This window comes from Oncorhynchus kisutch, linkage group LG17 (genome assembly GCF_002021735.2).
Source record: "Oncorhynchus kisutch isolate 150728-3 linkage group LG17, Okis_V2, whole genome shotgun sequence".
Taxonomy (NCBI): Eukaryota; Metazoa; Chordata; class Actinopteri; order Salmoniformes; family Salmonidae; genus Oncorhynchus; species Oncorhynchus kisutch.
The window spans coordinates 5,202,394-5,214,893 of NC_034190.2; the positions used below are offsets into that span (position 1 = coordinate 5,202,394).

A 12,500-nucleotide genomic window follows, 5' to 3' on the forward strand; every position below is an offset into this window, starting at 1 on the left:
AGATGTGGAGCCCTCGGGGAAGAGTCGCTCGGTCCCGTAATCGCAGTTACACTGGAAGTCTTTGACACAGTGCTCATGCCTCTCCATTTCCTCTCTCGCTTCTCCACATCTGCTGAACTGCAGTAACCCCTTTAGAATCCTCAAACTACCTTTTACAAAATTCTATACAGACCTCTCTATTGTCCAGCCCACAACACACCACCAGTTTCAGCCAATCAGAGCTCTCCTACCATCCCAAACACTATGAAGAGACTGGAGTGCCCCCCCCCCTTTCCCTTCCTCCCTCCCTCTCGGTCGCTCTTCCTCCCAGCCCCTAGGCACCAATTAAGCATGTCACCTCAAGATTCATGCTTGTTCTGAACCAAAGACTCGTTTGACTACAGTAGTCACTCCTCTACCCTCCAAACCTATCCCTTTTCTCCTCTCAGTCAAAGTATAAAGGGACAGATTCTCTCAACACCTTAGGGCAAAAACACATCTTGACTGGCTGAACGTGAAGCTTAATCCTCCATTCTTCCTCTCGCTCTTCTCAGAATACTTTAGAAGTAAGAAGAAACAGATTACCAAGCTGCAGCCTGCTAAATTCCATTGCATCGTTGACATTTGGACACACCTACTCAATCAAGGGCTTTTTATTTTAACTATTTTCTACATTGTAGAATAATAGTGAAGACATCGAAACTATAAAAATAGCTGTGAGACAGAGTTGGTGAATGTTTCACAAAGCAGCCAACAAGTGCTCAGCATCTTGTTGGTATCTCCTTCAAGACCGTTGGAAAAGCATTCCAGTGAAGCTGGTTGAGAAAATTGCAAAGAGTGTGCCAAAGCGTCACCAAGGCAGCCAAAATGGGGTAGTTATTTAAATAATCTGAAATATATTTTGATTGTTTAACACTTTTTTTTCAGTTACTTCATCATTCTCCATGTGTGTTATTTCATTATGTCACTATTCTACAATGTAGGAAATAGTTTTTTTTTTAAGAAACCCTGGAATGAATAGGTGTTTAAACGTTTGACTGGTAGTGTCGGTCTGCCTGAGGCAATAGATGAGCTTCTTCAACCCTTTTTTCACACGTTGGTTTGTGTGTTTGACTCAATCTTACTCTCAGTCTGACATTTCCGCTTCTGATTTGTTGACAGAAAAATCACTTCTTCGTTTTTGACAATTATTTTAGGCGAGATACAGGTCAGATAGTCTAAGTCAATAGACTAGTGCTTGTTCGAATAGCCAATTGATAACCGCTATAGACATGACCAACGCACGTCATCATTACAGACCTGCTACCACAGACAATGACTGGAAAGGAAACCAACAGAGCGTCGGTTAAAAACCATTTCATGAACTACTTCGCTGTGACAAATGGAAAAAAAGTTAACATTTGCAGGCGGACAGGGAAATCAATACTATTCAGTACCCCCCCCCCCCACCCCCAGGGGACAGGGAAATCAATACTATTCAGTCCCCCCCCCCCCCCAAGGGGACAGGGAAATCAATTACTATTCAGTCCCCCCCCCCCCAGGGGACAGGGAAATCAATACTATTCAGTCCTCCCCCCCAGGGGACAGGGAAATCAATACTATTCAGTCCCCTCCCCCAGGGGCCAGGGGAATCAATACTATTCAGTCCCCCCCCCCCCCCCAAGGGGGACAGGGAAATCAATACTATTCAGTCCCCCCCCCCAGGGACAGGGAAATCAATACTATTCAGTCCCCCCCCCAGGGGCCAGGGAAATCAATACTATTTCAGTCCTCCCCCCCCCAGGGGACAGGGAAATCAATTACTATTCAGTACCCCCCCAGGGGACAGGGAAATCAATACTATTTCAGTCCCCCCCCCCCCAGGGGCCAGGGAAATCAATACTATTCAGTCCCCCCCCCCCAGGGGACAGGGAAATCAATACTATTCAGTCCCCCCCCCCAGGGGCCAGGGAAATCCAATACTATTCAGTCCCCCCCCCCCCCCAGGGGACAGGGAAATCAATACTATTCAGTCCCCCCCCCAGGGGACAGGGAAATCAATACTATTCAGTCCCTCCCCCCAGGGGACAGGAAATCAATACTATTCAGTCCCCCCCCCCCAGGGGACAGGGAAATCAATACTATTCAGTCCCCCCCCCCCCCCCCCAGGGGACAGGGAAATACATACTATTCAGTCCCCCCCCCCAGGGGGACAGGGAAATCAATACTATTCAGTCCCCCCCCCAGGGGCCAGGGAAATCAATACTATTCAGTCCCCCCCCCCCCCCAGGGGCCAGGGAAATCAATACTATTCAGTCCCCCCCCCCCAGGGGCCAGGGAAATCAATACTATTCAGTCCCCCCCCCCCCCCAGGGGACAGGGAAATCAATACTATTCAGTCCCCCCCCCCAGGGGACAGGGAAATCAATACTATTCAGTCCCCCCCCCAGGGGCCAGGGGAAATCAATACTATTCAGTCCCCCCCCCCCCCAGGGGCCAGGGAAAACGAGCGCAGGAACTCATATCTTTACCAGCTGGGACCTCGTCAGGTGGTGTCACTTGTCACCCTTCCCCCATAGTTGAGCTATTATTATCTGATCTGTTGCATCCTCTAAAACTACTGGTTCCTCTCTAGGTTTCTTCCTAGGTTCCGGCCCCTTTCTAGGGAGTTTCTCCTAGCCACCGTGCTTCTACACCTGCATTGCTTGCTGTTTGGGGTTTTAGGCTGGGTTTCTGTACAGCACTTTGAGATATCAGCTGATGAAAAGAAGGGCTTTATAAATACTACATTTGATTGTTCAAAATTTTATGGAGACAAACACCAGGAGACATTCCTACAGTGAACTTGGTTCCATGAGGACATTACCAGACTGACACACCTTTAGCCACACAGGGTTAAATATAAAGTTGACAAACAAATGAAGTACTCCTGTCCCCTGCCCTCTCGGTGTACATGTGTGTTTATGAGGGGGACTCGGGTACTAACAGGCGGGACGCCACGGTGCCAGGTAGGATGGGCTGATTAAGGACTAAGGACACCCGGTCGGGGGGGGGGGGGGGGGGGGGGGGGGGGTGAATCATTTCATATGATTCAACAAGGCAGAAGTGGAGGTGAATTGATTTGTGTGCACAAAAATATATACACGTCTATAAGCCTACCAGCCTACATATGAATGAAATCATTGCGATTAGATGGCCAAGGTATCAACCAACATGAGTTAGTTGATACTAATATATTTTTTGTTGTTGTTTTTAACTGAAGGTAAATTCCAAGAGATGGATGCATAACGCTCGCTAATAAAAAACGTCTTTTTTTTTTTTTTTTACTTGCTGGCGAGACATTTATGATGACTGTAAAGTAGGTGACCTAGGAGTTCTAGGTAACCTAGCAACAAGGAATCCGATTCACCAAGTCAGGGACCCTCTCTGGAAAACTGCAAGGCAAGCAGGAAACCTCTTACACTCTTTACTATTAACAAGCTAAGACTCAAAAGAAAGGAATGATTATTTGCATTTTTTTCTTCTTTTTTTGGGGGGGGGGGGGGGGGGGCCCTGCAGGTAATGTGTGGCTTATGTTTTAGAGAATGTTTGATTGAAGAAATCTTTACGACTTATTATGGAAAGCAGCAATAAAATCTTCAGTGGGGGTTTTGGTATGAGGGTGGGGGTTGGTATGAGGGTGGGGGTTGGTATGAGGGTGGGGTTGGTATGAGGGTGGGGGTTGTATGAGGGTGGGGGTTGTATGAGGGTGGGGGTTGGTATGAGGGTGGGGGTTGTATGAGGGTGGGGGTTGTATGAGGGTGGGGGTTGTATGAGGGTGGGGGTTGGTATGAGGGTGGGGGTTGGTATGAGGGTGGGGTTGGTATGAGGGTGGGGGTTTGGTATGAGGGTGGGGTTGGTATGAGGGTGGGGGTTGGTATGAGGGTGGGGGTGGTATGAGGGTGGGGGTTGGTATGAGGGGGTGGTATGAGGTGGGGTTGTATGAGGGTGGGGGTTGGTATGAGGGTGGGGGTTGGTATGAGGGTGGGGGTTTGGTATGAGGTGGGGGGTTGGTATGAGGGTGGGGGTTGGTATGAGGGTGGGGTTGGTATGAGGGTGGGGTTGGTATGAGGGTGGGGTTGGTATGAGGGTGGGGGTTGGTATGAGGGTGGGGGTTGGTATGAGGGGGTGGTATGAGGGTGGGGGTTGGTATGAGGGTGGGGTTGGTATGAGGGTGGGGGTTGGTATGAGGGTGGGGGTTGGTATGAGGTGGGGGGTTGGTATGAGGGTGGGGGTTGGTATGAGGGTGGGGGTTGGTATGGGGTTGGTATGAGGGTGGGGGGTTGGTATGAGGGTGGGGTTGGTATGAGGGTGGGGGGTTGGTATGAGGGTGGGGGTTGGTATGAGGGTGGGGGTTGGTAGAGGGTGGGGTTTTGGTATGAGGGTGGGGGTTGGTATGAGGGTGGGGGTTGGTATGAGGGTGGGGTTGGTATGAGGGTGGGGGTTGGTATGAGGGTGGGGGTTGGTATGAGGGTGGGGGTTGGTATGAGGGTGGGGTTGTATGAGGGTGGGGGTTGTAATGAGGGTGGGGGGTTGGTATGAGGGTGGGGGTTGTATGAGGGTGGGGGTTGGTATGAGGGTGGGGGTTGGTATGAGGGTGGGGGTTGGTATGAGGGTGGGGGTTGGTTTGAGGGTGGGGTTGGTATGAGGGTGGGGGTTGGTATGAGGGTGGGGTTGGTATGAGGTGGGGTTGGTATGAGGGTGGGGTTGGTATGAGGGTGGGGGGGTTGGTATGAGGGTGGGGGTTGGTATGAGGGTGGGGGTTGGTATGAGGGTGGGGGTTGGTATGAGGGTGGGGGTTGGTATGAGGGTGGGGGTTGGTATGAGGGTGGGGGTTGGTATGAGGGTGGGGGTTGGTATGAGGGTGGGGGTGGTATGAGGGTGGGGGTGGTATGAGGGTGGGGGTTGGTATGAGGGTGGGGGTTGGTATGAGGGTGGGGGTTGGTATGAGGGTGAGTGGAATAGAACTGCATCAGCATGAACCACAGTAACCCTTTCAGAGACGTAGATGAAATTTCATGTATGCAGTCGCACCACGAGGCCGCTGCCCCACTTCTGATCAGTCTAATGGGGTAATGTCTTTAAAATATATATATATATATATATTTAACCTTTATTTAACTAGGTAAGTCAGTTAAGAAGACGTCTGTTTTGGTCTAGGAACAGTGGGTTAACTGGTCTAGGAACAGTGGGTTAACTGGTCTAGGAACAGTGGGTTAACTGGTCTAGGAACAGTGGGTTAACTGGTCTAGGAACAGTGGGTTAACTGGTCTAGGAACAGTGGGTTAACTGGTCTAGGAACAGTGGGTTAACTGGTCTAGGAACAGTGGGTCAACTGGTCTAGGAACAGTGGGTCAACTGGTCTAGGAACAGTGGGTCAACTGGTCTAGGAACAGTGGGTTAACTGCCTTGTTCAGGGGCAGAACTACAGATTTTGACCTTGTCAGAGTCAACCTTTCGGTTACTGGGCCAATGCTCAAACCACTCGGCTACCTGCCAATCTGTGTGTGTGTGTGGGGGGGGGGGTTGTACTAAGACATATGGAATTGGTTTAAGGTCATACCAAGGATCATTTTGCTATTTGATTTTGAAAAACCCTTGAAGTTGAACAATTATATATAAACATTATTTTGGGCCTTACTGCTATTAGCCCATACAAACACATTGATTAACAGATTAACTACACGGAACAAATCTAAATCAGTTTGTCCTATATCTAAGAGATAAAAGATCAGAAAACTGTTTTTTTGTGGGGGTTTTTACATGCATTTAACCTCTTATTTTTGGCCCTCAACAGTCTCCATATTCATTCGGAAAGAACCCTTGACTTTATCCACATTGTTACGTTACAGCCTCATTCTAAAATGGATTAAATTGTTAGGTTATTTTCCCCCTCAATCTTCACACAATACCCCATAATGCCATCACAATACCCCATAATGACATCACAATACCCCATAATGACATCACAATACCCCATAATGACAAAGCAAAAAAATGTTTTTTTTTTAGACATTTTGGGAAATGTAAACTGAAATGTCACATTTACATAAGTATTCAAACTCTTTACTCAGTACCTTGTTGAAGCACCTTCAGCAGCGATTACAGCCTCGGGTCTTCTTGGGTATGACGCTACAAGCTTGGTACAACCTGTATTTGGGGAGTTTCTCCCATTCTTCTCTGCAGATGCTCTCAAGCTCTGTCCGGTTGGATGGGGAGCTTCGCTGCACAGCTATTTTCAGGTCTCACAGAGATGTTCGATTGGGTTCAAGTCTGGGCTCTGGCTGGGCCAATCAATGACATTCAGAGAGTTGTCCCGAAGCCAAGACAACGCAGGAGTGGCTATGTGCTTAGGGTCATTGTCCTGTTGGAAGGTGAACCTTCGCCCCAGTCTGAGGTCCTGAGCATGTTTTCATCTCTGTACTTTTCTCCAATCTTCTTTGCCTCGATCCTGACTAGTCTCCCTTTACAGAGGAACTCTGTCAGAGTGACCATCGGGTTCTTGGTCACCTCCCTGTGGGACCTTATATAGAGAGGTGTGTGCCTTTCCAGATCACGTCCAATCAATTTAATTTAACACAGGGGAACTCCAATCAAGTTGTCGAAACATCTCAGGGATGATCAATGGAAACAGGATGCACCTGAGATCAAATTAGAGTCTCATAGCAAAGGGTCTGAATACTTATGTAAATAAGGTTTATTTTTTTATTTTTAATACATTTACAAAAAATTATACAAAACTGTTTTTGCTTTGTCATTATGGGGTATTGTGATGTCATTATGGGTATTGTGATGTCATTATGGGGTATTGTGATTCATTATGGGTATTGTGATGTCATTATGGGGTATTGTGATGTCATTATGGGTATTGTGATGTCATTATGGGTATTGTGATGTCATTATGGGTATTGTGATGTCATTATGGGGTATTGTGATGTCATTATGGGGTATTGTGATGTCATTATGGGGTATTGTGATGTCATTATTGGGGTATTGTGATGTCATTAGGGGTATTGTGATGTCATTATATGGGTATTGTGATGTCATTATGGGGTATTGTGATGTCATTATGGGGTATTGTGATGTCATTATGGGGTTTGTGATGTCATTGGGTATTGTGATGTCATTATGGGGGTATTGTGATGTCATTATGGGGTATTGTGATGTCATTATGGGGTATTGTGATGTCATTATGGGTATTGTGATGTCATTATGGGGTATTGTGATGTCATTATGGGGTATTGTGATGTCATTATGGGTATTGTGATGTCATTATGGGTATTGTGATGTCATTATGGGTATTGTGATGTCATTATGGGGTATTGTGATGTCATTATGGGGTATTGTGATGTCATTATGGGGTATTGTGATGTCATTATGGGGTATTGTGATGTCATTATGGGGTATTGTGATGTCATTATGGGTATTGTGTGTAGATTGCTGAGAAAAAAATATATATTTTATTTATTTCAGAATAAGGCTGTAACGTAACAAAATCTGGAAAAAGTCAAGGGGTCTGAATACTTTCTGAATGTGCTGTAACCTTCTTTAATATTTTCAACCTTCAGATGAGGTCTGGGGCAAAACTACCGACACGTACAGGTTCATGATATCCTCACCTTTCCACAGAGGGGTCATATTACTGTGTAGCCCAAACTGTTCGGCTACTACAGACAGGAGTTGGCAGATCGGCTGTACCGACTTCAGACGAGATCCAAGACACTTGTGGGGATCGTAGGGCAACACGGAGAACACCGTTGTGTTCTTGAGAGTTATCTTTCCATAGAGGGGGGGGGGGGGTCATAATAGTTTTAAAGGCCAAACCGTTCGGACGATACTGCAACAAGACTGATTTTCGGGAGGTCTCATGGTCCGACAAAACACCGGTCTAGCACCGTCACCTTTACACCGTAGATGTAGAAGTGTGACATCGGAGGATGTGCTGGATTGAGATGAATCCAATGAAAAAAAAAAAAATGAAAAAAAAACAGATCCCTCTTAATCCAACTGACAATTCTTATTATTATGCTAATTAGATTTCCGAGACTTCGACTCTATGGGGTTTTTCTATGACTGGGGGACCAATGGGGAAATGTTTAACACAGAGATTCCCACAATAAATATTGCTAAACTATTTTGCTAAGGACAGACAGTGAACCTTTCGGATGCCACCAAGTCTCCCTGGACATGGCTTTTTTTTTTTATAAAAACTCCCTTAAACACAGACACCAAAAATGTAAGGTCACATCCTAACAGGAAAATAACAGAAAGGGGGATTGTAGAATATTTGAATTATATTTATATATATTTATATGTATTTTGCGATGCCAATTCAAGGTTGCATTTAGTTAACGCAACAGAAGAGAAGGAAACCAACTACCCCTGAATCTCCTGTTGTCACGAGTCCGACCGAGGGTGGTTCCCCTTCCCGGGTGGGTGGCGCTCGGCGGTCGTCGTCACCGGCCTATTAGCTGCCACTGATTGTCTTTCCTCCCCCTCCTTGTATGTTTAGTGGTAGCACCTGTTTATGAATGATTAGTTTGTCTTTATTAGACAGCCGGCCCGCCTGGTTGTTGTGCGGGATTATTTCAGTGTAACCTTCGGCTCTGTTGTAGAGGTACGTGTTAGTGCCTGGTCGTGATTTTTCCGTTGTACATTTTGATTCCCTGTGTTTGGGAACGTAACTATTGTGAGCACCCTGTGGTGCATTGGTGCTATTAAAGACGCACAGCATTTCACTCTCTGTCTCCTGCATTTGACTCCACACCCACGACACCCGGAGGATTACACCTGTTACTTATTCATCCCCAGACTGTGTCCAACTACCCCTGAATCCCCTGTTCCTTATCCATCCCCAGACTGTGTCCAACTACCCCTGAATCTCCCGTTCCTTGTCCATCCCCAGACTGTGTCCAACTACCCCTGAATCCCCTGTTCCTTATCCATCCCCAGACTGTGTCCAACTACCCCTGAATCCCCTGTTCCTTATCCATCCCCAGACTGTGTCCAACTACCCCTGAATCCCCTGTTCCTTATCCATCCCCAGACTGTGTCCAACTACCCCTGAATCCCCTGTTCCTTATCCATCCCCAGACTGTGTCCAACTACCCTGAATCTCCTGTTCCTTATCCATCCCCAGACTGTGTCCAACTACCCCTGAATCTCCTGTTCCTTATCCATCCCCAGACTGTGTCCAACTACCCCTGAATCTCCTGTTCCTTATCCATCCCCAGACTGTGTCCAACTACCCCTGAATCTCCTGTTCCTTATCCATTCCGAGACTGTGTCCAACTACCCCTGAATCTCCCGTTCCTTGTTTTTATCTTCGGACCATTGTTCTGATCATTTTCAGATAAGGATGAGAGAAATACCAGTTTTGTAAACAGCTCTATACACCTACAATTTGATTGACAGATATGGGGACCAGTAAAGTGTCCGTACCATGGCAACATGCGTCCGAAGCGTGTCCAGGGAGAGCGGGAGACCAGGAAGCCTATGGTGGGATCCGTTATAGCGTCCCAGGCCCTCCCCACAAACAGGATGATCGAAGCATAGAACGGGTCCAACTAGAGAGGAGAGAGAGAGAGAGGGAGGAGAGACCAACAGAGAGAGAGAGAGAGAGAGAGAGAGAGAGAGAGTAGAGACCGACAGAGAGAGAGAGAGAGAGAGAGGGAGGAGAGTCCGACAGAGAGAGAGAGAGAGAGAGAGACAGAGACAGAGACAGAGACAGAGACAGAGACAGAGACAGAGACAGAGACAGAGAGAGAGAGAGAGAGAGAGACCGACAGAGAGAGAGACCGACAGAGAGAGAGAGAGAGAGAGAGAGAGAGAGAGAGGAGTAGAGACCGACAGAGAGAGAGAGAGAGAGAGACAGAGACAGAGACAGAGACAGAGAGAGAGAGAGAGAGAGACCGACAGAGAGAGAGAGAGAGAGAGAGAGAGAGAGAGAGAGACCGACAGAGAGAGAGAGAGAGAGAGAGACCGACAGAGAGAGAGAGAGAGAGAGAGAGAGAGAGACCGACAGAGAGAGAGAGAGAGAGACCGACAGAGAGAGAGAGAGAGAGAGACCAACAGAGAGAGAGAGAGAGAGAGAGAGAGAGAGACACAGAGAGAGAAGAGAGAAGAGAGAGAGAGACAGACAGAGACAGAGAGAGAGAGAGAGAGAGAGAGACCGACAGAGAGAGAGAGAGAGAGACCAACAGAGAGAGAGAGAGAGAGAGAGAGAGAGAGACACAGAGAGAGAAGAGAGAAGAGAGAGAGAGAGACAGACAGAGACAGAGAGACACAGAGAGAGGAGAGAAGAGAGAATAGAGAAGAGAGAGAGAGACGGAGAGAGAGAGAGAGAGAGAGAGAGAGAGACACAGAGAGGAGAGAAGAGAGAAGAGAGAAGAGAGAAGAGAGAGAGAGAGACAGAGAGAAGGGTTAGAGTTATGGATGGGTGGATGTATGAAAATGAAGAAAAAACAGCCAGAATATTCCCCATCTAGTGCACTACTCCGGACCAGAGTCCTATGGTTCTCCCTATGGGCCCTGGTCAAAAGTAGTGCACTATGGGCCTTGGTCAAAGTAGTGCACTATAGGCCCTGGTCTAAAGTAGTGCACTATGGGCCCTGGTCCATAGTGTAGTAGTAGTAGTGCAGTAGTGTAGTAGTGCACTAGAAAAGGGAATAAGGTGGCATTTGGAGACGCAGATCCTCTTCAGTCAATCAGAGTCGATGTCATTGTTGGCGAGCGGCCCTGCCTAGCGGTCACAGGTTAGCGGCCCTGGCTAGCGGTCACAGGTTAGCGGCCCCTGGCTAGCGGTCACAGGTTAGCGGCCCTGGCTAGCGGTCACAGGTTAGCGGCCCTGGCTAGCGGTCACAGGTTAGCGGCCCTGGCTAGCGGTCACAGGTTAGCGGCCCTGGCTAGCGGTCACAGGTTAGCGGCCCTGGCTAGCGGTCACAGGTTAGCGGCCTGGCTAGCGGTCACAGGTTAGCGGCCTGGCTAGCGGTCACAGGTTAGCGGCCCTGGCTAGCGGTCACAGGTTAGCGGCCCTGGCTAGAGGTCACAGGTTAGCGGCCCTGGCTAGAGGTCACAGGTTAGCGGCCCTGGCTAGCGGTCACAGGTTAGCGTTTCATTATGAATGTTGTTCTGTTGGCAGCTCTGCAGTGGCCACTAGTTGGCACAGCCACAAACCTTTAAAAAAACACACTGCTAAACGCCTAACCTAAAATTAAGACCAAAAATAAACATTTTTTGGTTTCATGAACTTTCACAACATCGCCTATTTTGAATATGCAGCTGGCACCGTCCTGGGAGGGAGGGAGGGAGAGGGGAGGGAGGGAGGGAGGGAGGGGGAGGGGGAGGGGAGGGAGGGAGGGAGGGGGAGGGAGAGGGGAGGGAGGGAGGGAGGGAGGGGGAGGGGGAGGGGAGGGAGGGAGGGGCGGAGGGAGGGAGGGGTGGAGGGGGGAGGGGAGGGAGGGGGGAGGGGAGGGAGGGAGGGGGGAGGGGAGGGAGGGAGGGAGGGGGGAGGGGAGGGAGGGGGAGGGGAGGGACGGAGGGAGGGAGGGAGGGAGGGAGGAGGGGGGAGGGAGGGAGGGATGGAGGGAGGGAGGGAGGGGGGAGGGAGGGAGGGGGAGGGGAGGGACGGGGGGGAGGGAGGGGGGAGGGAGGGGGAGGGAGGAGGGGGGGAGGGGAGGGAGGGGAGGGGAGGGACGGAGGGGAGGGAGGGGGAGGAGGGGAGGGAGGGAGGGAGGGGGAGGGGAGGGGAGGAGGAGGGAGGGAGGGGAGGGGGGAGGGGAGGGAGGGAGGGGAGGGAGGGGAGGGATGGAGGGAGGGAGGGGAGGGGAGGGAGGGGAGGGATGGAGGGAGGGAGGGACAGAGGGGAGGGAGGGAGGGGCGGAGGGGGGACGGAGGGAGGGAGGGGAGGGAGGGAGCGAGGGGCGGAGGGGAGGGAGGGGAGGGACGGAGGGGAGGGAGGGAGGGGAGGGAGCGAGGGGAGGGAGGGAGGGACGGAGGGGAGGGAGGGAGGGGAGGGAGCGAGGGGAGGGAGGGAGGGAGGGGATGTCTGAAGTGCCATAGATGTCAGCCTACATACTGCAGGCTAGAAGGACATGCAGCACTGTGTTCTCAGCACTGTGAGTTATTGAGGGGTGGTGGACGAAGGGTCAATGGGTTTTTTTGTATGACGTGCGAACCCATAAAAAGGCCGGTAGCCTTCACGTACGTAGCTTGTTGACCAATCAAAGCAGCCAAAAGGTTCAATGTGGTAGCAAATGGAAGGAGAGTTCACTAAAGCAATGATAGATGGAATAACAAAATAATCATTTTAAAATCACAGAATTAAAAATTTAGCTAAATGAGAAGGAGTACGCTACAACAAACACCCAACAGGTAGACAGTTGTTTTATCTGAATGGGGTTCAGCATGTTGCTTCATTTAGCTTCGCTAGCTTCTCTAGGCTACTCCAGCCAAGACGGGAGGGAGGGAGGGGGAGGGGATGGAGGGGCAGAGGGGAGGGAGGG

At 49.6% G+C, this 12,500-nt stretch overlaps 1 protein-coding gene across 1 annotated transcript in view; it reads right to left on the reverse strand.

Moving 5' to 3' along the window:
* mfsd2ab (MFSD2 lysolipid transporter A, lysophospholipid b) overlaps positions 1-12,500 on the reverse strand; it is a 60,845-nt gene that overhangs the window by 41,284 nt on the left and 7,061 nt on the right. The window contains exon 3 of the mRNA XM_031795021.1: positions 9,439-9,563. Within this exon, the coding sequence (XP_031650881.1) occupies positions 9,439-9,563 (125 nt within the window). The remainder of the gene's footprint in view (positions 1-9,438; positions 9,564-12,500) is intronic.